The 27,011-nt window shown below is 42.9% G+C and overlaps 1 protein-coding gene across 1 annotated transcript in view; it reads left to right on the top strand.

Annotated features, from left to right (window-relative positions):
• Positions 1–27,011, top strand: part of LOC106594991 (FERM domain-containing protein 5) — a 124,149-nt gene that overhangs the window by 86,594 nt on the left and 10,544 nt on the right. Inside the window, exons 2-12 of the mRNA XM_045689335.2 lie at positions 13,794–13,898; positions 17,336–17,378; positions 17,541–17,619; positions 20,266–20,363; positions 21,494–21,617; positions 22,879–22,966; positions 23,740–23,828; positions 24,152–24,215; positions 24,967–25,058; positions 26,717–26,791; positions 26,899–26,967. Coding sequence (XP_045545291.1) covers positions 13,794–13,898; positions 17,336–17,378; positions 17,541–17,619; positions 20,266–20,363; positions 21,494–21,617; positions 22,879–22,966; positions 23,740–23,828; positions 24,152–24,215; positions 24,967–25,058; positions 26,717–26,791; positions 26,899–26,967 — 926 coding nt within the window. The remainder of the gene's footprint in view (positions 1–13,793; positions 13,899–17,335; positions 17,379–17,540; positions 17,620–20,265; positions 20,364–21,493; positions 21,618–22,878; positions 22,967–23,739; positions 23,829–24,151; positions 24,216–24,966; positions 25,059–26,716; positions 26,792–26,898; positions 26,968–27,011) is intronic.

The following is a 27,011-nucleotide window of genomic DNA, read 5'->3' on the forward strand; positions in this document are numbered from 1 at the left end:
GTAGCGAAATGCTTATGCTTCTAGTTCCGACAGTGCAGTAGTATCTAACAAGTAATTTAACAATTCTACAACAACTACCTAATACACACAAATGTAAAGGGATGGAATAAGAGTATGTACATATAAATATATGGATGAGCGATGGCCATGTGGCATAGGTAAGATGCAGTAGATGATATAAAATACAGTATATACATATGAGATGAGAAATGTAGGATATGTAAACATTCTTAAAGGGCCGTTATTTAAAGTGACTAGAGATACCTTTATTAAATCCATTTATTACATTTATTAAAGTGGCCAGAGATTTGAGTCTGTATGTTGGCAGAAGCCTCTATGTTAGTGATGATGGCTGTTTAACAGTCTGATGGCATTGAGATAGAAGCTGTTTTTCAGTCTCTCGATGCACCTGTACTGACTTAGCCTTCTGGATGATAGCGGGGTGAACAGGCAGTGGCTTGGATGGTTGTTGTCCTTGATGATCTTTTTGGCCTTCCTGTGACATCGGGTGGTGTAGGTGTCCTGGAGGGCAGGTATTTTGCCCCCGGTGATGCGTTGTGCAGACCTCACTACCATCTGGAGAGTCTTGCGGTTGAGGGCGGTGTAGTTGCCGTACCAGGCGTTGATACAGCCCGACAGGATGCTCTCGATTGTGCATCTGTAAAAGTTTGTGAGTGTTTTAGGTGACAAGCCAAGTTTCTTCAGCCTCCTGAGGTTGAAGAGGCGCTGTTGCCACGATCATCTCCTTCGTTTTGTTGGCACTGAATGAGCGGTTATTTTCCTGACACCCCACTCCGAGTGCCCTCACCTCCTCCCTGTAGGCTGTCTCAACGTTGTTGATAATCAAGCCTCCCACTGTAGTATCTTGAAGATTGAGTTGGAGTCACGCAGTCATGGGTGAACAGGAAGTACAGGAGAGGGCTGAGAACACACCCTTGTGGGGCCCCAGTGTTGAGGATCAGTGTGGTAGAGATGTTGTTTCCTACCTTCATCACCTTGGGGAGGCCCGTCAAGGTCCAGGACCCATGTGCACAGGGCGGGGTCGAGACCCAGGGTCTCGAGCTTAATGACGAGTTTGGAGGGTACTATGGTGTTAAATGCTGAGCTGTAGTCAATGAACAGCATTCTTACATAGGTATTCTTCTTGTCCAGATGGGTTAGGGCAGTGTGCAGTGTGATGGCGATTGCGTCGTCTCTGGACCTATTGGGGCGGTAAGCAAATTGGAGTGGGTCTAGGGTATCAGGTAGGGTGATCCTTGACTAGTCTCTCAAAGCACTTCATGATGAGACAAGTGAGTGCTACGGGGCGATAGTCATGTAGTTCAGTTATCTTAGCTTTCTTGGGAACAGGAACAATGGTGGCCATCTTGAAGCATGTGGGGACAGCAGACTGGGATAGGGATTGATTGAATATGTCTGTAAACACAACAGCCAGCTGGTCTGCTCATGCTCTGAGGACGCGGCTAGGGATGCCGTCTGCGCCGGCAGCCTTGCGAGGGTTAACACGTTTAAAAGTTTTACTCTTATCGGCCACGGTGAAGGAGAGCCCACAGGCTTTGGTAGCGGGCCGTGTCAGTGGCACTGTATTGTCCTCAAAGCGAGCAAATAAGTTGTTTAATTTGTCTGGTCGCAAGACGTCGATGTCCGCGACAGGACTGGTTTTCTTTTTGTAATCCGTGATTGTCTGTAGACCCTGCCTGATTTGGTTGGGTCTAATTGTGTTGCTGTCCTGGAGCTCTGTGGGGTCTGTTTGTGTTTGTGAACAGAGCCCCAGGACCAGCTGGCTTAGGGGACTCTCTATCTCTCCCAGTAAGTCAAGGTCTCTGCGTGGAGACACAGTACTGTAGCTTAAACGTGGGTTCAAATAGTATTTGAAACCTTTCAAATACTTTTAGCGTTTTATGTAGCTTGCCTGGAGTTCCAGAGGTGTGGCGTTTGATGTTTTGGGGCTCTTGCATTGTTGCATTACGCCAGTCAAGCTCAATCAAACCCAGATTAAGTATTTGAAATTATTTCGAATAGTATTTGAACCCAAGACTGCAGCAGTTTACTTCCTAAAGCGAAAGCCTTTTATTCTTGGTTGGTAATTAGAGTGTGATGGCTATTAGGAAAACGTTCTAACAGTGCTAAGCGGGCCAGCCAGTGTGATTAACCCCTGGTCGGGACATCCAGCGAAATATCCTATCGCCATTAGCATAACGAAATGTAATATATATATTTTTTCAAATATAGGACTATGTTATATCGTTTTATAGATACACCTCTCCTGAATCGAACCACGTTGTCCGATTTCAAAAAGGCTTTACAGCAAAAGCAAAACATTAGATTATGTTAGAGGAGTATATCGTAAAAGTAGCCACATAGCCATTTTCCGACCAACCACATGCATCACAAATAACCAAAAAACAGCTAAATGCAGCACTAACCTTTGACAATCTTCATCAGATGACACCCCTAGGACATCATGTTACACAATACATGCATTCTTTTGTTCGATAAAGTTCATATTTATATATAAAAACAGCATTTTACATCGGCACGTAACGTTGACTAACTATTTTCCCTCAAATGCATCCGGTGAAACAGCGCTACAATTTACTAAATTACTATTCGAAAACATTTTTAAAATGTAATATTGTCATTCTAAGATTTATAGATTAATATCTCTTGAAAGCACCTGTAATGCCAGATTTAAAAATAACTTTACTGGGTAATCACACTTTGCGATAAAAGTGGATGCGATATTCAGAAAAATAGGCTACCGTTACAGGTCAGCGCCATCTTGGAACAATCGCATATCAAATCTAGTCTTGTATACTATTGTCAATAATCCCTTACCTTTGATTATCTTCATCAGAAAGCACTTCTAGGAATCCCAGGTCCACAACAAATGTATTTTCGTTCGAAAAAGTTAATCCTTTATGTTCCAATAGCTTGTTCTTGTTAGCGCGTTCTGAAGGCTGCACCAAAAGTTCCGTCGTGCGCGGGACTCCACTTTCGAAAAAATTCATTTTTTATTTTATTTAGGTTCGTTCAAACATGTCAAACGTTGTATAACATAAATCTTTAGGGCCTTTTTCAACCACAGCTCCAATAAGATTCAAGGGGGATGATTGCATTGTGTTTCAAAACGTTTTGAAAGGGGAGGGTAGCCAGGGGCGCCGGCGTCATAATGGTGATGGCCCTCTCCGTGTGACCACGTTCCACTGCGTCTCATTCATTCAGTTTTCACAGTAGAAGGCTCAAATCACTTTGTAAAGACTGGGGACATTTAGTGGAAGCAATAGGAAGTGCTCAATGAACCATTGCTCACTGTGTGATTTACAGGCAAACTGATGAAGTTGAGTCCGCAATTCAGAATTCCACTTCCTGTTACGATCGGTCTCGGGGTTTTGACTGCCATATGAGTTCTGTTATACTCACAGACACCATTCAAACAGTTTTAGAAACTTTAGGGTGTTTTCTATCCACACGTATTAATTATATGCATATCCTAGCTTCTGAGTTTGAGTAGGAGGCCGTTTAAAATGGGCACGAATTTTTTTCAAAAATCGCTGTAGCGCCCCCTATCCTAGGCGAACGACAAGAGGTTAAAAAGTAGCTGATGAATTTACTGGAGTGAAGCTCAGTTACTCCTAGAAAGTGGGTGGTCATATTCACTGGCAGTAATGGTGTTCTGTAGATTAGAAAGTGGGTGGTCATATTCACTGGCAGTAATGGTGTTCTGTAGATTACAAAGTGGGTGGTCATATTCACTGGCAGTAATGGTGTTCCGTAGATTAGAAAGTGGGTGGTGTTATTCACTGGCAGTAATGGTGTTCTGTAGATTATAAAGTGGGTGGTGTTATTCACTGGCAGTAATTGTGTTCTGTAGATTAGAAAGTGGGTGGTCGTATTCACTGGCAGTAATGGTGTTCTGTAGATTAGAAAGTGGGTGGTGTTATTCACTGGCAGTAATGGTGTTCTGTAGATTATAAAGTGGGTGGTGTTATTCACTGGCAGTAATTGTGTTCTGTAGATTAGAAAGTGGGTGGTCGTATTCACTGGCAGTAATAGTGTTCTGTAGATTAGAAAGTGGGTGGTCATATTCACTGGCAGTAATGGTGTTCTGTAGATTAGAAAGTGGGTGGTCGTATTCACTGGCAGTAATGGTGTTCTGTAGATTAGAAAGTGGGTGGTCATATTCACTGGCAGTAATGGTGTTCTGTAGATTAGAAAGTGGGTGGTGTTATTCACTGGCAGTAATGGTGTTCTGTAGATTAGAAAGTGGGTGGTCGTATTCACTGGCAGTAATGGTGTTCTGTAGATTAGAAAGTGGGTGGTCATATTCACTGGCAGTAATGGTGTTCTGTAGATTAGAAAGTGGGTGGTGTTATTCACTGGCAGTAATGGTGTTCTGTAGATTAGAAAGTGGGTGGTCGTATTCACTGGCAGTAATGGTGTTCTGTAGATTAGAAAGTGGGTGGTCGTATTCACTGGCAGTAATGGTGTTCTGTAGATTAGAAAGTGGGTGGTGTTATTCACTGGCAGTAATGGTGTTCTGTAGATTAGAAAGTGGGTGGTGTTATTCACTGGCAGTAATGGTGTTCTGTAGATTAGAAAGTGGGTGGTGTTATTCACTGGCAGTAATGGTGTTCTGTAGATTAGAAAGTGGGTGGTGTTATTCACTGGCAGTAATGGTGTTCTGTAGATTAGAAAGTGGGTAGAGAAGAAATAAGAAATACTGTATGTGTTACTTGCACTACACACACACACACACACACGCACACTCACACACACACACACAAATGCATGCAGGCATGCACAAACACACACACACACACTGAATGAAGCTCATAATAAGTCCATACTATACAATGAAGATGCCACATTGAAAGTCATCAGTAGCTTTCCTTTGTTCATTCTGAGATGAGATGCATCCATTATCTCTGATTAAACCTCACTCATTAAACCTTCTTTAACCCCATCCTCTCTGTATTAACATATCTGCTATGTTCAACAGTAAAGTGGAGATGATGGTGTAGGTAGATGGTAGGTGGTAGATGGTAGGTAGTAGATGGTAGGTGGTAGGTGGTAGATGGTAGGTCATAGATGGTAGGTGGTAGAGCAAAGCAGTGGAATGCTGTACCAAAACATGGTACTCTGCATTAACATAACATATCCACACTCCCCATAAATCTATATTGTACAATACAGCATTTTCCTACATAGTTTTTGTTCCTCCACAGTAGCTCGTCTCTGGGCTTATTCCCATAGGGACATCAGAGACCGCTTTGCTTTGCATCGGATCAATACGCTTTAGCTTCAGTCCTATAATATATACAGTCATTGTCTTCAGCCCTGCTTCAGTCCTATAATATATACAGTCATTGTCTTCAGCCCTGCTTCAGTCCTCTAATATATACAGTCATTGTCTTCAGCCCTGCTTCAGTCCTATAATATATACAGTCATTGTCTTCAGCCCTGCTTCAGTCCTCTAATATATACAGTCATTGTCTTCAGCCCTGCTTCAGTCCTCTAATATATACAGTCATTGTCTTCAGCCCTGCTTCAGTCCTCTAATATATACAGTCATTGTCTTCAGCCCTGCTTCAGTCCTCTAATATATACAGTCATTGTCTTCAGCCCTGCTTCAGTCGTCTAATATATACAGTCATTGTCTTCAGCCCTGCTTCAGTCGTCTAATATATACAGTCATTGTCTTCAGCCCTGTTTCAGTACTGCTGTTTCTGTTCCAGGGGTGCTGCTCTCAACTTTTTAAAGTTGAATTTATCTCATCAATATGCAATGTATACATTCAGTACAAGTTGAGGTCAGCTGTATGTACGTGTAATGTGCAGTGGTGCTTATGTAGCCATAATACAGTATTTAAGCTGCTTAGTGACTGCTAAGTGCTAATGGTGACAGGTAGCCTAGTGGTTAAGAGTGTAGTGCCAGTAACTGAAAGGTTGCTGGTTTGAATCCCCTATGTGAAAAATATGTCAATTTGCCCTTGAACAAGGCACTTAACCCAATTGCTCTTGATAAGAGTGTCTGCTAAATATGTAAAGTGTTGTTGTTCCTGGTGAGGGACAGAGATTGTTGAGTGCATCCAAAATGGCACCATATTCTCTGTATAGTAGTAGTGCACAATAAAGGGAATAGGGAGCCATTTGGGACAAAACCTAGGATTAGTCTAATGAATGAATGCCTGTGTTTGGGTTCATTTCATTCCTAAATGTTCAGACCTGTTGTGATAAATGGCTCTGTGTTTTGTTGTCTTTCAGTAAACACAGTTGCCATAAATGACATCACACACACTGTGATTAATTAGAGAGGGAGTGCGAGTCAGCGCTTCGTGTCGTGGAGGATAGTCCTCAGCTTGTGTGGTATAGCTGCTGTGACGGTGACATACTGGACAGAGACAGTAGCCAGTGGATGTGAGATCCCATAGAGAGACTGGAAAAGGTCAGGCTTCTGTGGTGCTAGCCAGCGTTAACATTCAGAACATTCTGTCTGCGTACCAAATAGCACACTATTCCCTATATGGTTCTGGTCAAAAGTTGTGCACTATATAGTGAGTATGGCGCCATTTGTGATGCATCCTCAGCGCTAACACTGAGCCATACAGTCACCTAGGGCTTTGCCAGATGCCAGCCTCAGCCCTGCTGATGTGTTTTATGGTGGTAAACTGGGCCATTCTTATTACTGGGCCATTCATATTACTGGGCCTGGGCCATTCATATTACTGGGCCTGGGCCATTCATATACTGGGCCTGGGTAATTCATATTACTGGGCCTGGGTATTTCATATTACTGGGCCTGGGCCATTCATATTACTGGGCCTGGGCCATTCATATTACTGGACCTGGGCCATTCATATTACTGGGCCTGGGTCATTCATATTACTGGGCCTGGGCCATTCATATACTGGGCCTGGGTAATTCATATTACTGGGCCTGAGTCATTCATATGACTGGGCCTGGGTCATTCATATTACTGGGCCTGGGCCATTCATATGACTGGGCCTGGGCCATTCATATTACTGGGCCTGGGCAATTCATATTACTGGGCCTGGGTAATTCATATTACTGGGCCTGAGTCATTCATATGACTGGGCCTGGGTCATTCATATGACTGGGCCTGGGCCATTCATATTACTGGGCCTGGGCCATTCATATTACTTGGCCTGGGTCATTCATATTACTGGGACTGGGCCATTCATATTACTAGGCCTGGGTCATTCATATTACAGTAGAGTAGAGTGTGTGAGTTTTAGCTGCCACTAAACACAGCTGTCTCCATGCTGGGCCACATACTACTGCTGGGCTGTACTGTAGCGGGCTGCTGCGTTAGCAGGCATTAATCAATGCCCTTCGAAGTGCACAATTGGGAAGCTTTACATGGTGTAGAATGTCAGTGACATTGGCTAGAAGGTACAGAGGGAGTAGAAAGGCCCCACCTGTGACTGTCCCAGCTGTCCGCACTAATCAACGCACCAGGGCCTAGATCAGGCCTGGGCAAAGGCCGGCCCGGGCCCGTATGTGGCCCGCGACCTGATTCAATACGGCCCACGGAATCATGCTCAGATCACGTAGAGAATTTGCTATAGTAAAGTTTTGAAAAAAGTATTTGTTATTCAAATGAAAAGCCCAATGAATACCCGCCTTTGTGTTATGATTTAATACTCACCGCTTGTGGGACATTTATTTTGAAGGCACCTATAAATAACAATTGCATGAGGACAGACAGTGACAGACAGGCTGACACACGTCAGAGTTACAAATAGTAGCTAGCTCGAAATTGTGCAAAAATGAGTTTTTCAAAGATTAAAAAAAAGGAAAGTAGACAATGAATGTAGGGTGTTCCAGCAAGAGTGGACATTGAAATATTTATTTATTGAGGAATCAGGGAAAGCTGTGTGCTTAGTGTGCAAAGAGAGCATCGCCGTCTTGAAAGACTACAACTTGTCCCGACACTTCCAGACGAAGCATGCAGAGAATTATAGGAATATGTCTTCTGAGCAGAGGGCAAGTGCATCAAAAGAGTTGCTTTCTCTGTTGCAAAAGCAGCAAGGACTTTTCACAAAACTGCATTCATCAAATGACGGAATTGCGAGAGCTAGCCATAGCTAGCCATACTGTCCCACAAAATTGTGAAATATAGCAAACCATTCGCTGAGGGTGAATTCATTAAAGAATGTTTAATTGACTCTACAGCAATACTTTGCCCCGACAAGAAAGAGTTGTTTGAAAATGTTTCCCTGTCAAGACGGACATTGGGCCGAACACATGACATGGCGCAGTTGTTGATATTCTTCAGAGGCATAACCCCAGACTTTGAAATTATAGAGGAGCTTGCTTCAGTGCTGTCAATGAAGAGCACAACCACAGGGAAAGATTTATTGGAGGAGGTTAATAAGTGTGTGGCAAAGCTGAGAGTTTTGAAAAGTTATCCAGTATGACCACTGATGGGTGCCCAAACTTGACAGGAAAAAACGTTTGCCTTTTGAAAAGGATACAAGATCATGTAGCTGAGCTGAACCCAGATCAGAAAATTATTTTCCTGCATTACATTATTCATCAGGGGGTGCTCGGTAAATGTGTTCTGAAAATGAGCCATGTTGTGGATACAGTCACTAAAGTGGTAAACTTCATAAGAGCAAAATCTTTAAACCACAGGCAGTTTGTCTCACTGTTGGGAGAGACAGAGTCTGGTCATACAGATCTCCCCTACCTCCCAAATGTGAGATGGCTGAGTTTGGGGAAGGTGCTTATAAGGGTGTGGGACCGGAAGTCGGAAATTGCTGAGTTTTTGCAAATGAAAGAAAAATATGTGGATTTCCCTCAACTGCAAGATAAAGAATGGTTGGCTGATTTTGCCTTCACCGTGGACATCATGCCTCTCATGAATGAACTGAATTCCAAACTACAAGGGAAGGCCTTTTTGCACATCAGATGTTCAGCCTTGTCAAAGCCTTCAAGGGATAATTACTCCTCCTGACCCGCCAAGTAGAAGCCAACTATCTCACCCACCTTCCGACACTACTAATCTGTTCCCTGTCAGATGACCAGGGAGAGAAGTATGTGGATAATGCTCCCACTGACCTGCAACTTGATCTTATCCATCTTCAGTCTGATGCAGTGATTGGAGAACTATTCAAAACAATGTCACAGACAAGGTTCTATAGATCTCTCAATTAATAAAACTTTCCAAAGATTAGGAGTCATGCTCAGAAGATGTTTGTACTTTTTGGGTCAACCTATGTACAGTGCTTTGCAAAATTATTCATCCCCCTTGGCGTTTTTCCTATTTTGTTGCATTACAACCTGTAATTTAAATATATTTTTATTTGGATTTAATGTAATGGGCATACACAAAATAGTCCAAATTGGTGAAGTGAAATGAAAAAAATAACTTGTTTCAAAAAATTCTCAAAAATAAAAAACTGAAAAGTGGTATGCAAGCGTGTATACAGTTGAAGTCGGAAGTTTACATACACCTTAGCCAAATACATTTAAACTCAGTTTTTCACAATTCCTGACATTTAATCCTAGTAAAAATTCCCTGTCTTAGGTCAGTTAGGATCACCACTTTATTTTAAGAATGTGAAATGTCAGAATAATAGTAGAGAGAATGATTTATTTCAGCTTGTGTTTCTTTCATCACATTCCCAGTGGGTCAGAAGTTTACATACACTCAATTAGTATTTGGTAGCATTGCCTTTACATTGTTTAACTTGGGTCAAACGTTTCGGGTAGTGTTCCACAAGCTTCCCACAATAAGTTGGGTGAATTTTGGCCCATTCCTCCTCACAGAGCTGGTGTAACTGAGTCGGGTTTGTAGGCCTCCTTGCTCGCACACGCTTTTTCAGTCCTGCCCACAAATTTGCTATAGGATTGAGGTCAGGGCTTTGTGATGGCCACTCCAATACCTTGACTTTGTTGTCCTTAAGCCATTTTGCCACAACTTTGGAAGTGTGCTTGGGGTCATTGTGCATTTGGAAGACCCATTTGCGACCAAGCTTTAACTTCCTGACTGATGTCTTGAGATGTTGCTTCAATATATCCACATCATTTTCCTTTCCTCATGATGCCATCTAATTTGTGAAGTGCACCAGTCCCTTCTGCAGCAAAGCACCCCCACAACATGATGCCACCCCCGTGCTTCACGGTTGGGATGGTGTTCTTCAGCTTGCAAGCTTCCTCCTTTATCCTCCAAACATAGTGATGGTCATTATGGCCAAACAGTTCTATTTTTGTTTCATCAGACCAGAGGTAATTTCTCCAAAAAGTACGATCTTTGTCCCCATGTGCAGTTGCAAACCGTAGTCTGTCTTTTTTATGGCGGTTTTGGAGCAGTGGCTTCTTCCTTGCTGAGCGGCCTTTCAGGTTGTCGATATAGGACTCATTTTACAGTGGATATAGATAATTTTGTACCTGTTTCCTCCAGCATCTTCAAAAGGTAATTTGCTGTTGTTCTGGGATTGATTTGCACTTTTCACACCAAAGTACATTCATCTCTAGGAGACAACGCGTCTCCTTCCTGAGCGGTATGACGGCTGCGTGGTCCCATGTTGTTTATCCTTGTGTACTATTGTTTGTTCAGATGAACGTGGTACCTTCAGGCGTTTGGAAATTGCTCACAAGGATGAACCAGACTTGTGGAGGTCTACAATTTTTTTCTGAGGTCTTGGCTGATTTCTTTAGATTTTCCCATGATGTCAAGCAAAGAAGCACTGAGTTTGAAGGTAGGCCTTGAAATACATCCACAGGTACACCTCCAATTGACTCAAATGATGTCAATTAGCCTATCAGAAGCTTCTAAAGCCATGACGTCATTTTCTGGAATTTTCCAAGCTGTTTAAAGGCACAGTCAACACTATGTAAACTTCTGACGCACTGGAATTGTGATACAGGGAGTTATAAGTGAAATAATCTGTCTGTAAACAATTGTTGGAAAAATGACTTGTGTCATGCACAATGTAGATGTCCTAACTGACTTACCAAAACTATAGTTTGTTAACAAGAAATGTGTGGAGTGGTTGAAAAAATTAGTTTTAATGACTCCAACCTAAGTGTATGTAAACTTCCGACTTCAACTGTATGTATTCATCCCCGTTGCAATGAAGCCCCTAAAAAAGATCTGGTTCAACCATTTACCTTCAGAAGTCACATAATTAGTTAAATAAATAAATAAATACTTAGATTGCACTTGTGTGGTCCATAGGACCATTTTAAGTCATACACTCCACAGAGCTGGGTTTTACGGAAGACTGGCCAGAAAAAAGCCATGGCTTAAAGAACAACATAAGAAAACACATTTGGTGTTCGCCAAAAGACATGTCATGTGGGAGACTCCCCAAACATATGGAAGAAGGTACTCTGGTCAGATGAGACTAAAATTGAGCTTTTTGGCCATCAAGGAAAACACTATGTCTGGCGCAAACCCAACACCTCTCATCACCCCTAGAAGACCATCCCCACAGTAAAGCATGGTGGTGGCAGCATCATGCTGTGGGGATGTTTTTCATCGGCAGGGACTAGGAAACTGGTCAGAATTGAAGGAATGATGAATGGCGCTAAATACAGGGAGATTCTTGAGGGAAACCTGTTTCAGTCTTCCAGAGATTTGAGACTGGGACGGAAGTTCACCAGGACAATGACCCTAAGCATACTGCTGAAGCAACACTTGAGTGGTTTAAGGGGAAACATTTAAATGTCTTGGAATGACCTAGTCAAAGCCCAGACCTCAATCCAATTGAGAATCTGTGGTATGACTTAAAGATTGCTGTACACCAGCGGAACCCAACCAACTTGAAGGAGCTGGAGCAGTTTGCCTTGAAGAATGGGCAAAATTCCCAGTGGCTAGATGTGCCAAGCTTATAGAGACATACCCAAGAGACTTGCAGCTGTAATTGCTGCAAAAGGTGTCTCTACAAAGTATTGACTTTGGGGGGGTGAATAGTTATGCACGCTCAAGTTTTCAGTTTTTTTGTCTTATTTCTACTTTGTTTCACATTTCGTTTTGCATCTTCAAAGTGTTGTGTAAATCAAAGGATACAAACCCCCCAAAAATCTATTTTAATTCCAGTTTGTGCGGCAACAAAATAGGAAAAATGCCAAGGGGGTGAATACTTTCGCAAGCCACTGTATGTGAACAGACATTTTCAGTGATGAAATATAACAAGTCAAGGCACATATCATCTCATACTGACTCACCTCTCTGCAATCCTTCGCATAGCGACGTCAGAAACGGTACTTTTCCCTCCGTGTAGTTCATTGCATGTTTAATAATGAAAATACCTACCAAAAGGAGAACATGGATGTGGTTTATTTCTGTGCATGTTAAAACAGTTAAATAAGTAGCATATCTGGATGTGGTTTACAGTACATATATCTGTCAACACAGTCATACACATGATGTATAATCCTGTAATATGATTCTGGCCCGCGATGGCAAAAATATCGCCCTCCATGGAAAATAATTGCCAGACCTGGCATAGAGTGACTGACTGCAGCATCAGACTGGCTGGGGCTGAGGTGGATACTGATTACATCATCAGACAGGCTGGGCTGAGGTGGATACTGATTGCATCATCAGACAGGCTGGGCTGAGGTGGATACTGATTACATCATCAGACAGGCTGGGGCTGAGGTGGATACTGATTGCATCATCAGACTGGCTGAGGTGGATACTGATTACATCATCAGACAGGCTGGGGCTGAGGTGGATACTGATTGCATCATCAGACAGGCTGGGGCTGAGGTGGATACTGATTGCATCATCAGACAGGCTGGGGCTGAGGTGGATACTGATTACATCATCAGACAGGCTGGGGCTGAGGTGGATACTGATTGCATCATCAGACTGGCTGAGGTGGATACTGATTACACCATCAGACAGGCTGGGGCTGAGGTGGATACTGATTGCATCATCAGACAGGCTGGGGCTGAGGTGGATACTGATTGCATCATCAGACAGGCTGGGGCTGAGGTGGATACTGATTACATCTTCAGACAGGCTGGGGCTGAGGTGGATACTGATTGCATCATCAGACAGGCTGGGGCTGAGCCCAGTCACCCAGTGACCACCTATGCCTGAGCAGGCAGCAAGCAGCAGAGCATATTCCATTTCTCGCTCTCTGAAAAGTCTACAGTAGCGGGACCATTCCATTTGTCATGCGCTGCACTGCACTACAGGTTCCATTCCATTTCTCATGCACTGCACTGCACTGCACAGCAGGGCCTATTCCATTTCCCACTCACAGCACTCCACTGAAGGGCCAATTGAATTTCTCACTCTCTACATTTCCTCCTCATTGCTGTCTGCACCAGGTGTACATTGCTCCACTTCCACTCCATTTTCCACCTTGTCTACCTCTCCGTACTGCTTCTCTCCATCATGTCTTTTCCTCTGCAGTAGAGATTTCAGCGAGACATCACAGATGGCTGTTTCTGCATATTAATATTTGATTCTCCTCAGATATGTCCCCAGGGTTGGTGAAATATTAACCATGTTCTGGTGTTATTGAAATCTCATTTCTTTTGAGCCCAAAATCTTTGTACATGGTGTCTGTTCATGTTTTCACCCTCTCCTCCTTAGCTCTTTGTCAGTCACTGTCTGTGTCGTTGCCTGGCTACCAACCACTGTCACCCCTACATTACTAACTAGTGTTGTTTTTCACGGTTGTACAGCGAGATGCATTACCTGGTATCTCCTCTACCTGGTTGTCACCTCTGTCACCCCTACATTGGTGACAGTAGTTGTCTCTCCTCAGAGTTATTCATGTAGTGTTTTCTTATGTGTTACAGCGCGATGCAAAGGGACAGTACCTGTTTGATCTCATCTGTCACCACCTGAACCTGCTGGAGAAGGACTACTTTGGCATCAGATATGTGGACCCAGACAAACAGAGGGTGGGTGGTGTCACCCGACAGGGAGGAGGGGTAAATCCCTCTCTCTCTGTTTATGTCTGTCTCTCTCTTTCTTTCTGACTGTTTCTCTCTTAACTACCTCTCCCTTGCTGCCACTTTCACACTCTCTCTCCCTTCCTTCCTCCCTCTCCGCTCTCTTTTTCTCTTTCTTTCTTTCTTTCTTTCTTTCTTTCTTTCTTTCTTTCTTTCTTTCTCTTCTTTCTTTCTTCTCTTTCTTTCTTTCTTTCTTTCTTTCTTTCTTTCTTTCGCTCACTCTCTTTCCTATGACAGCACACATATACCACTGAGCAGGCTATTTCTACAGTTTCTCCCTCTCTTCTCTCTCCTCATTTCATGTGTGCCTGCAGCAGAGCCCAACCCCATACTCTACTGCGTCACAGCCTGAGGTCATTACTGTGTGTTAACTCTCTTGTCTGCACAGCCTGATACACACACCCACATCCACACCCGCACACACACAGATCCTATTCCCAGAGGAACAATGGTTCTGTGCCGATCAGAATCAGTTCCTGTTCTGTCTCTATCTCAACACTTTCAGAGATGCTAGTGTTGTTGTTGTTGTTGTGAGGAAATAGCATTTGGTGGGATGGAGGGGGATTGACAGAGTGATGGAGAAAAGTGGTAGCACATCCTTCTGCCCATAAACTAACCAGAAGAAGACAGCCATCTGCTGTCAGACAGACAGATTGGACAGGATCTCTGATTGGAGCTGTTGGGTGTTTCTTACTGTGAGTATTGAACTGGACCTTACTTGGAAACATATTCCCTCACCCTGATCTGTGGGAAATGCTTTTGTCAGGTGTACATTATGTGTAATAAAGCATCATTCTACCATGACAGACTAATTGGTTACAGTACACATATAATTATATCAGTCTAAAAGTATTATCTATTCTAAACACGAGTGTCAAAATCACATTGTTGAGGAGCTGATGCAATAATGTGAAATATATATATATATATATATATATATATATATATATATATATATATATAATTGTATTTAACCTTTATTTAACTAGGCAAGTCAGTTAAGAACAAACTGTTATTTACAATGACGGCCTACCCCAGCCAAACCCGGACGACGCTGGGCCAATTGTGCGCCGCCCTATGGGACTCCCAATCACGGCCGGATGTGATACAGCCTGGATAACCTGTCAGTTCATATGCCTTGTGACCGTGATATATAGGCCTAAGGCCGAGACAATAAGAAGACAGTGGCAGAATAAATTCAACCACACCTTTGTTTCATCACAAAACCTGAGAACAACCTCTGTCCTGTGAAGTCCACAAAGCATATTGTATGTAACAAACAGTTACATGACTTACAGAATGGTCAAGTCAGTTAATGTTTCCCACATTTTCGGACTACTAAACAACTATTGATTTAGAACCACAGAGTTACCGCAAGTCGCAAAGAAAACAGGAACTGCCTCCACTAATCCAGCACCATTTCAACTTCAACATTTCACCCTCATCAAATCACCTATGCCTAGTTTAATACAGTGACAACTAAAATATACCAAATCCAATTTAGTCTAATCAACGTACGCTAAATATGATGTGGCTGTTCGGATTTCTCTGTGTGTGTGTGTGTGTGTGTGTGTGGTGTGTGTGTGTGTGTGTGTGTGTGTGTGTGTGTGTGTGTGTGTGTGTGTGTGTGGTGTGTGTGTGTGTGTGTGTGTGTGTGTGTGTGTGTGTGTGTGTGTGTGTGCGCATCCGTGCAAGTAGAAAAAACATGTTGACTCACCCTACTTGTAGAGAAATGCCAATGCCATCCTCCTCTCTTTCATGTTGATGAAACGGTCTGTGACTCTGTCATACAGTACAAGCTTTTATTTTTTGTTGTCCTAGGCTACCTGGCTAAAATGCTTGCTCACTAGCCTAACTTCCTTTCGTGGGCAACGTTAGCTAGTTAACACCAGCCTTCCACATCTAGCTACATATTGAACTTCCATCCTCTCAGGTCAGGGCACCATATATGAATTTATGGTTGGATCAGAATTGCCATCATTGGCCAGCACAGAGAATTAAGTAAAACCACAACTCCAAATCCCTGTCTCCATCCATGGATAATTTAGCTAGCTAGCCACCGGAGGACAACAACATGAGATGCAACAATTCAAGTTGTTTCTGTCTATGACGTATTGCTCTCGTGACGTGATTGGAGTGAAGCCAAATCCAAACTGGCTTCCCTTGACACATTTTTTTGGTGCACCAGGACCATTCACAGTTGAGCTCACTCAGTTTTTTTTCAACGCTGATTGGCTGTTATTTTATACTTTTTTATGAAGGGAGGCCAAATGCTTGCTGGCTTCCCTTGCATTCAACACTACAGGCGGCAACAATGTCATACTGTTTTTTGACCAGACAGCATCAGATAGATGGCCTACACATACAGAGACAGAGGGGCACTGTTTTGCTAACTCGGATGCTTTCTCCAGCGAGATACATTCAGCCTTGCAAATTGAAGGAAAATTATGAAACACAGAGAGGCGAATAGTCCATTTAAAAAAAATATATATATATATTGTCAATATTTTGGGGAAGCCTTGCTTCTCTATATATATATATATTTTTTGGGGAAGCCTTGCTTCTCTTGGCATCCATGAATACACGCCACTGGTGCCTTCCTCAGTCAGAGTCAGAGTACTTAACCCAGTCTATATTCACTGTCAGTCTCTTCTATACACCTTGCAGATTGGCAGGTAGTTAGAGCAGTGTTTCAGGGTTTGATAAAAGGACTGTAGTGAGGGTATATGAGGCTTTGACAGACACAACTCTGTCACAGTCTATCAGTGAAGCACTCAACCAAGCCCTCCTCTCCAGAGCAGAACCCCGAGGCCAGGGGAGAGACAGGTGAAGTCTGGGAGATATGAAGAACATCAACAAACTAGGCCAGTATCACCGGTGTAGTGTCATACCCTCCCCACTCAATTAATGTATTCCATTTTTCATTCAACCTTTATTCATACAGATTAATTGAGATAACATCTGTTCAACTCACCAGAGATGTTTTTTTCTCCTCCTAATGGTTATGAGCTGACAGACAACAAGCGTTTCTCTGAGTGTCCTTCCTCTAAAGCACTTTCCTTTCTTTCATCTCTATAAGAGTCACTGGGTAAGAGAGAGAGGGGGGTGATGAGGAGAGAGAGAGGGAGGAGGATGAGTAGAAAGAGAGAGAGAGAGAATATAAACATCAGCGAGGTAGAGAGAACACATCGTTAGGATGCTCAGTGGAGTTCTGTTCTAGAATGCCCTCCAGCTCTAGACAACAAGTCAGAATGCACAACTACTGAGCAATCAGACAACGTATTCTGTCACTAATGTCTAGAGTAGAGGCAGAGGGATACCAGTCAGGTATTTAGCGCCAAGAAAACACAGTTTTTGACTGATCTGTTTTTGTTTTTGTCTTTCAGCATTGGTTGGGGTTTACAAAATGTATTGCCAAACAAATGAAATGTAAGTACATGAATGCATGACCATGTATGACTATTGAAGTATACATGATGATATGCAGTTCCAAATTTGATTGGGTGATTGAGTCGTTGGCAGTTACTACTAGTTAGGTCACAGTAACTACTATAAAAAGCCTCTGTTCTAACATGTGACCTCTCCCCCCAGCCCAGCCTCCATTCACCATGTGTTTACGTGTCAAGTTTTACCCTCCCGACCCGGCTGCCCTGAAAGAGGAAATCACAAGGTAAGAGACTAGAGACAGAGTCTGACAGGCAGAATGGAGTGGGCTTATAATAGAGGAGACTAGAGTGCCAGCCATGCACTGCTGTCAACCCAACCGGGAGGGAGGGAGGGATAGGTGGTAGGAAAAGAGAGTGAGGATTTTGCCTACAGTGGGTGCAATGGATTGGAAGAATTGGTTTGGTCCAAATGACGTTGGATTCTTCCAACAGGGGGCATTCACTCTCTTTCATCTGATTGAAACTCCCGATGTTGATGCTGAATTTTACACACATCTAGAATATCAGTGGTAGACTACAGGCATGAATGAGTGAGCACAAGCTGATTTTAGGGGTATCGAAACCCTACAGTGAATCCGTTTGTAGGAGGATTTAGACCAGATAACTCTTTCTTTAAGCTGCAATGTCAGGTCACCCTGCCTGCACAATGTGGCACTCTATCTCTGACAATCAAACTACGGTGTAGAGGAGGAGGAAGGAGGAGGAAAGAGGGAGGAGGAAGGAGGAGGAAGGCGGAACGGCTGCCTTCCTCACACCTCACCTAGTTAGTCTGTGTCCAAATGGCATCCTATTCCCTATGTAGTGCACTAAGACCAGAGCCTGGTCAAAAGTAGTGCACTATATAGGGAATAGGGTGCCATTTGGGATGCAACCCCAGTCCCATCATGATGCAACCCCAGTCCCATCATGATGCAATCTAGCCCCTTTTACTTTCCACTGCTTCCCATTGTCTCATAACCCCAGTCGGAGCTAGGGAGGGAGAGAACGCTTCCCAATCCTCCACCATCTGGTGATGCTGCCAGCAGCACCTTCTGTAAAGACTAGACACACACACACTCACATACACACACCCAAACACACACACACTCACATACACACACACAAACACACACTTATGACATTTTGCTGTATGATTAATAATGGTATTTATTGCGTTACTGCTCTTAGAGAAGATAAGGCACTGGTGTGTGAAATTAATGCTGGGTAAGATATTCTGAAATGTGTGTTTTCTTGGGTGCTGCAGTCTGAGGCAACTTGATCTCACATGAAACGTTCACATGAATTGCAAGAGCCTGAATAACAATCACATTCTCAACCAGAAGACTGAAGGAGGACTCTCCATGGACCACAGCTAAACTGATCTATAAACCCAAAAGCACATCTCTTGTGTGCTGGCCAAGTAACAGTCTGTCACAGAAGACTACAGTTAAACCAGTAGATCACGAGGAGTTAATTATACCTCAAATCATAACTAAATCACAGATGATATGTGAAATCATAGAGGACAGAACCAGGGTGAAAGATAATCATCTCAGATCCACTCAGATCATGATAAGTGAAGTTCTATTTGAAGAGGAGGGTGGTACTGCAGTGTAGGAGGTAAGGATGTGGTTAACAGAGCAGGTTCTGAATGAGACTAGACAGGGTTATGTATTAATGATGGGAAGATGGGAACTAAAAGCCTGGTGTGAATCCAAAATGGCCCCCTATTCTCTATATATTGCACTACTTTTGGTCAGAGCCCTGGTCAAAAGGAGTGCACTAGTTAGGGGATACGGTGCCATTTGGGACACAGACTGGTTTTCCATATATTTATTAGCTAGAGGGTGTATTATGTTGCACCAGGCGAAGTCAGCAGCACTCTGCAGGGAGGAGAAGATGTGAAGGCAGAGTATAGAGTTGTGACTTATCTGACTTTACGTGTTCAGGTCTCAGGCAAGGTTAGGCTACTCAGCACGCAAACAAGCTTGGGTCACAGAATTAAACCTCTATTGCATTACTTATTCCTTTCATCTCCTCGTGGGGCAAAGGGCCTATGTTGCATAGAGACACTATATTGTTTATGCTGCTAACCTGGTAAACCTGCTGAATGCTGATATTCCTGCACCAAAACATCCCTGACAATGGCTCTTTTTCTCTCATGTCTTAACACACCTGGACACATGGAGTTTCCTGTAGACAGTTTTATCTATTGTGCCGTTTACTTTCCAGCAGGATTCTAACCTATTTGATATTGAATTGGAGAGGAAGCCGTCTCCACGTTGTTTTGTCATCCTGTGTAGAACGACCCAGTAGCAACCAGGGGACTGTTTGTTTGACTCAAACTAGTAGAAGTGGAAAAGTTATTTAATCATCCTGCTTTATAGAAGAGTCTCATGTCGACAGATCTCTGAGGGAGAGAATTCTTCACTATCTCCTCAACCTGAGAGATAAAAGGTTCCAATTAAGAGAAGGACCAGAAAAGGTGAAGTCCCCTCTGTGCTGGGCTGTGGAAGTGGCTGTGCTTTAGCTGGGAATGGAATGGTCTCCTGGCCCTATAGGCTAGAGGCAGGAAGGAGCAGAGACAGACTCAGAGAGACGCGCCATTATTCGCCTCAGGCCTTCCTTTACCAAACACTGTCTATCTCAAACACTCTCCTCTACAAACCCTTTCCAAACAACCAACAAACGAACAAAGAGTTAAGTGAAGAACATCGTCTGGGAATTTAAGATCAGGGCTCTCTTGGGTCGTCTGTATGACCCACTCATCCCTTTAAATGGAGCTACAAATGGAATGAAAGAAATTAGAAACAAATCATTTAGGTTCAGTACATCTCTTTGCTTGTTTGGAGTGGACCAGAAAACACACTGTTTCTGATGTTCCTTTGCAGATATCTAGTCTTCCTACAGATCAAGAGAGATCTGTACCATGGCCGTCTCCTGTGTAAGACGTCGGATGCTGCGATGTTGGCTGCCTACATACTACAAGGTAAATGGACCACAGCAACCCCATGTATTTCTTGCCTATTTTTTTTATTGAACCTTTATTTAACTAGGCAAGTCAGTTAAGAACAAATTCTTATTTACATTGACGGCCTACCAAAAGGCAAAAGGCCTCCTGCGGGGACGGGGGCTGGGATAATTTTTCTTTTTTTAAATACAATATAAATATAGGACAAAACACACATCACAACACTACTTAAAGAGAAACCTAAGACAACAACATAGCAAGGCAGCAACACATGACAACACAGCATGTTAGCAACACAACATAACAACAACATGGTAGCAACACAACATGGTAGCAGCACAAAACATGGTACAAACATTATTGGGCACAGACAACAGCACAAAGGGCAAGAAGGTAGAGACAACAATACATCACACAAAGCAGCCACAACTGTCAGTAAGTGTCCATGTCTTTGAATTAAGAAATTGAGATAAAACTGTCCAGTTTGAGTGTTTGTTGCAGCTTGTTCCAGTCGCTAGCAGCAGCGAACTGAAAAGAGGAGCGACCCAGGGATGTGTGTGCTTTGGGGACCTTTAACAGAATGTGACTGGCAGAACGGGTGTTGTATGTGGAGGATGAGGGCTGCAGTAGATATCTCAGATAGGGGGAGTGAGGCCTAAGAGGGTTTTATAAAGGTGTTTGTTATAAGACTTAATGGAAAAATACCACTGTCACCTACTGTTTTCATTGTGATGTGAGTGTGTGAGTGTGGTGGAGGTATAGGTCTAGAGCTCAGGCTGTAGCCTCCAGCACTGTGGCAGCATCCTCATTGGCATTCAGGCAGCTGATTTAAGGCTTGGCTCTCCTGCTCCCCTGCCACACAGAGACAAGCCCGCCATTGTATGATTGTCTGGGCCTGGCTCTTACAGAACCTCAGGGCTGCATGAAAGAACAGCAGTAGAACAGCCTGGTTAACCTATAGCAGATATATAGAAGAGAAGCTCTGATGGCATATACCATGACTACAATACATGTGGTTTATAACAGCCAGGTCACTATGCTTTATGTCATATTGGTTACATAGGTCTTCCCAGTAATGTATTTGTGTGTTGCAGACATCACAGGTAAAGTTGTTTCTGTTGTCTCCTGTGTTCTCCATCCTCCCCCAGCTGAAGTTGGTGACTATGATCCTGGAAAGCATCCTGAGGGCTACAGCTCTAAGTTCCAGTTCTTCCCTAAACACTCAGAGAAGCTGGAGAGACGCATCTCTGACATCCACAAGACAGAACTAATGTAAGGTGACACCTGTCAGACTCCTCATTGTGATTTTATTTGACACATAGTTCACTCAGTCTCTGTCTGTAGTCTCCATGCACACCTGATTCTGAACATGGACATCATCCATCCCACTAGCCTCCTCCCTCCTTCTCTTTCCCTCTCTTTCTGCTCTCTCTCTCTCTCTCTCTCTCTCTCTCTCTCTCTCTCTCTCTCTCTCTCCCTGTCTCTCTCTTTCTGCTCTCTCTCTCTCTCTCCCTCCCTCTCTTTCCCTCTCTTTCTGCTCTCTCTCTCTCTCTCTCTCTCTCTCTCTCTCTCTCTCTCTCTCTCTCCCTGTCTCTCTCTCTCTTTCCCTCTCTTTCTGCTCTCTCTCTCTCTCTCTCCCTGTCTCTCTCTCTCTTTCTCACTATCTCTCTCTATCTCTCTCTCTCTCTCTCTCTCTCTCTCTCTCTCTCTCTCTCTCTACCAGATGATTATGATATTTGACATAGCGCTTGTAATTGAATATAGTGTCATCATCAGCATGATGATTGTGGGCCTAATTTGATACAAGATCATCCTATCTCTCCTAGATAGAATGTTACATCCATGATGAAAATAGATATTGTGATGAGATACATTATGCATGACCCTAGCTAAGCTGTAGATATGCAATTTCATATCCACATCATATGCTGAATATACAATATTTTCCTAGCTGCTATTTGTCCAACTCTTCCTGCTTATGGATAGTGGGTGAAGGGACCGCAGTGACCTTAAGAGTGTGTGTGTGTGTGTGTGTGTGTGTGTGTGTGTGTGTGTGTGTGTGTGTGTGTGTGTGTGTGTGTGTGTGTGTGTGTGTGTGTGTGTGTGTGTGTGTGTGTGTGTGTGTGTGTGTGTGTGTGTGTGTGTGTGCGCGCGTGTGTGTGTGGGTGTGTGTGTATTTCTTAGTACTGTACTGCTGTGTCATTAGTTTGTGGCAACCTGGGACAACTCTGCCAGTCAGCTGAACATCACATCACCCTCAAGAGGCTCTCTCTCTCTCTCCCCTCCCCCCTTCACAGTATATGCAGTATCCATATATACAGACTCTACTACTGTAGACCACCTACAGGATCTTACCTCTGCTGTCCTCTAGTGTTGGTCTCTCTCATCTTTCACTTACTGAAATGAATGAAACAACATTCACTTTACAAATCATTAGCTCACCGCTGGAACCTTTTTCATCCATCATCACACAGCCCACCCCACAGTAATCTGTCAAGTCCCAGTAGACTGATGTTGTGTCCTCATCTCCCAGAGGACAGACTCCAGAAGAGTCAGAGCTGAACTTCCTGCAGAAGGCCCAGGAGCTGGAGACATATGGTGTGGACCCTCACCCCTGCAAGGTACAAACACCATGATAAGAGAAGGGTCCATTATAGCTCTGCACTGGCAGAGTCCTTTTAGCTCTCTATTGATTCCAGTACAGCCTGAACCTCATTTAATACAATATGATTTCTTTGCTATTCTGTTTGTGAGGGCAGTTGTACATTACATACAGATGTCGGATCTTAATTTGACACCTTTCGTCGCAGGAGGAAAATAATCCTGCAGGAGGAGGATTTGAATAATGAAGAAATATTTAAAATCGCCGCCAGGGGACAGCTGGAAGCGGTGTTTGTATACAATACAGTACCTTACCTACAGTGTACCATATGTAGGCTACGTGCCGGCTACAGCGTGTCTTGTGTGGATTCTAATAAATGGACACATCCTGCGATTGAACTAAATTTTGACAGTTCATTCATAAGCTTAGGATATAGTTGACCCTTGACTGTATGTCGTAGCCTAGTGGAGACCAATATCTATCTCATGTTATTAAGCTATATAAAATGGTGGTTGTTGATGTGTATGGTTGCATTTCAAATACATTTTGGTACATATGAATGTTGCCGTAATAGGACCTAGACCTAGCGTTTGAGCAAGTGAGAAAATAATTTTGATAGCATGCCCTGATCCCATTGACTCAACTGCTATTTTTCAGGGACTCACAAGGCTCATTTGAATTTCTTGATGTAGCAGGAAAATTATCTGCGACAAAAGAGTGATCAAGTTAAGATACGACATCTGTACAACAACATACACCGTGTATTCAATACTTGTGTTGTGTCTGTGTCAGGATGTGTCAGGGAACCCTGCCTTCCTGGCCTTCACTCCGTTTGGCTTCACTGTCCTGCAGGGGAACAGGAGAGTCCATTTCCTCAAGTGGTGAGTAATAATATGGTTAGCATAGTCATAACTTTTGTCAAGCCTTCATTGTTTTACAGCCAAAAATAGTTGCATAAAATGTAAGAGATGTAAGTGTGTAGTTGTTGCATAAAACGTGCGACATTTGGCTTGCCTGTCGTTAGCAATTGTTTTATTTAACCAAGCAGTCCAGAATCCCACAGTCTCAGACCTAAACCTATTTTTCCCTCCTCATGACTATAAAACAGAGCTGTTCTAATCTGCCAGTTGGTCACAATGAATATTTCAACGCTTCTCAATGTTCTGTTCAGTTTTGACTGGTCTTGTCTTGTCTTGGTGGGTAGGGACGAGGTGACAAAGCTGAAGTTTGAGGCAAAGACATTCCATATATATGCAAATCAGAAAGAGGTGGGTTCCATGACATGCATTATTAAAATGGGTTCCTTTCTGCTCTGGAATTACACAGTGAAATTCATGTAGATAAACCTGTTTTATGCATTGGAAATGGCCTTTGGAGAGAAGGTGTAATTTAGCCGTAAAAGAGAAGCTAATGACTTAACTGGACATAAGATGTGGGTCCATTGTTGATAGATAAATGTGTACTCATTGTAGTCTCGTTCATAGAAATAGAATGAATAGAAGTGGTGTCTCCATTCAAGTCAATGATTGCTTAATTGGTGGACTGGCAGCCATTTTGTGTGTACCCATGCCAGAAAGTAAAAGCAGGAAGTGTACCCTTCAATCTGTGCTGTGATTTGAGTCAACTCAACTGGCATTACAAAAAAAGGTATTCCATTGCATGAGCCACATCAGTTAGCATAATTTGAATGAACATTCTGCATTACCATGGCAATCCAGCCTCAGTTTATAGAACATTCCAAAATACCATGTAAATGATTGCATCACAATACCAGGCAGCCATTGCAAGTGTACCCATTACATTACATTACATTTAAGTCATTTAGCAGACGCTCTTATACAGAGCGACTTACCCATGAGTTTACCAGTCAAATGCCTGGGTAAGAGCTTCCAAACCCGTTCTATTCATTCTATTTCTATGGTTTTGGTAGCCAAGTCAGAAGATGTGAAATACAAGATGTGCATACTCTGTCATACACAGATGTGCATACTCATACCTACATGTGTATACTCACTGCAGGACAAGAAGATCATCTTGACATATTTTGCACCTACACCTGAGGCCTGTAAACACCTGTGGAAGTGTGGAGTTGAGAATCAGGCTTTCTACAAGTGAGTTACACTGACTTTCAGTAATTTAATCAATCAATCAATCAATATATGATAAAATGTACACTACTGGTCAAAAGTGTTAGAACACCTACTCATTCAAGGGTTTTTCTTTATTTTTACTATTTTCTACATTGTAGAATAATAGTGAAAACATCAAAACTATGAAATAACACATCATGTAGTAACCAAAAAAGTTTTCAACAAATCAAAATATCTTTTATATTTGAGATTCTTCAAAATGACAGCTTTGCACACTCTTGGCATTCTCTCAACCAGCTTCATGAAGTAGTCACCAGGAATGCATTTCAATTAACAGGTGTGCCTTCTTAAAACTTAATTTGTAGAATATCTTTCCTTCTTAATGTGTTTGAGCCAATCAGTTGTGTTGTGACAAGGTAGGGGTGGTATACAGAAGATAGCCCTATTTGGTAAAAGCCCCAAGTCCATATTATGGCAAGAACAGCTCAAATAAGCAAAGAGAAACAACAGCCCATCATTACTTTAAGACGTGAATGTCAGTCAATACGGAACATTTCAAGAACTTTTAAGGTTTCTTCAAGTGCAGTCGCAAAAACCATCAAGCACTATGATGAAACTGGCTCTCATGAGGACCGACACAGGAATGGAAGATCCAGAGTTACCTCTGCTGCAGAGGATAAGTTCATTAGAGTTACCAGCCTCAGAAATTGCAGCCCAAATAAATGCTTCACAGAGTTCAAGTAACAGACACATCTCAACATCAACTGTTCAGAGGAGACTGTGTGAATCAGGCCTTCATGGTGAAATTGCTGCAAAGAAACCAATAATAAGAAGAGACTTGCTTGGGCCAAGAAACACGAGCAATGGACATTAGACCGATGGAAATGTGTCCTTTGGAGTCCAAATTTGATATTTTTGGCTCCAACTGCCGTGTCTTTGTGAGACGTGATGTGGGTGAACGGATGATCTCCGCATGTGTATTTGCCACCGTAAAGCATGGAGGAGGAGGTGTGATGGTGTGGGGGTGCTTTGCTGGTGACACTGTCTGTGATTTATTTAGAATTCAAGGCACACTTAACCAGCATGGCTACCATAGCATTCTGGAGCGATACGCCATCCCATCTGGTTTGTGCTTAGTGGGACTATCATTTGTTTTTCAACAGGACAATGACCCAACACACCTCCAGGCTGTGTAAGGGCTATTTTACCAAGAAGAAGAGTGATGAAGTGCTGCATCAGATGACCTGGCCTCCACAATCCCCCAACCTCAAACAAATTGAGATAGTTTGGGATGAGTCGGACCGCAGAGTGAAAGAAAAGCAGCCAACAAGTGCTCAGCATATGTGGGAACTCCTTCAAGAAAGGTTGGAAAAGCATTCCAGGTGAAGCTGGTTCAGAGAATGCCAAGAGTGTGCAAAGCTGCCATCAAGGCAAAGGTTGGCTACTTTGAAGAATCTCAAATATAAAATATATTTAGATTTGTTTAACACTTTTTTGGTTACTACATGATTCCATATGTGTTATAGTAGTTTTGATGTCATCACTATAATGTATAAAATAGTAAAAATAAAGAAAACCCTTGAATGAGTAGGTGTTCTAAAACTTTTGACCGGTAGTGTATGTGCTATTATTACAATGTTATTACATTGCTAAATCTCTTTGTCTCTGTTCACTCACAGGTTGGACAAGTCCAGCCAGGTCAGAACGGTGTCCAGCAGTAATCTGTTCTTCAAAGGAAGTAGATTCAGATACAGGTAAATAGATGTACTAGCTATAATTAACGTTTTGAAGATCCTTCAGTTCAGTTTTTGGTGATAATGCACGGTTGAGTGTTATGTATTGTTTCTGTGTTGGCTCTCAGTGGCAGGGTTGCTAAGGAAGTGATGGAGCAAAGTGCCAAAATAAAACGGGAACCTCCAGAGATTCACAGGTGAGCCTTGGTGCTTTTGATGTCTGAGTTACACAATGGCAGTT

The sequence above is a fragment of the Salmo salar genome, chromosome 11 (assembly GCF_965601325.2).
Source record: "Salmo salar chromosome 11, fSalSal1, whole genome shotgun sequence".
Classification (NCBI taxonomy): domain Eukaryota; kingdom Metazoa; phylum Chordata; class Actinopteri; order Salmoniformes; family Salmonidae; genus Salmo; species Salmo salar.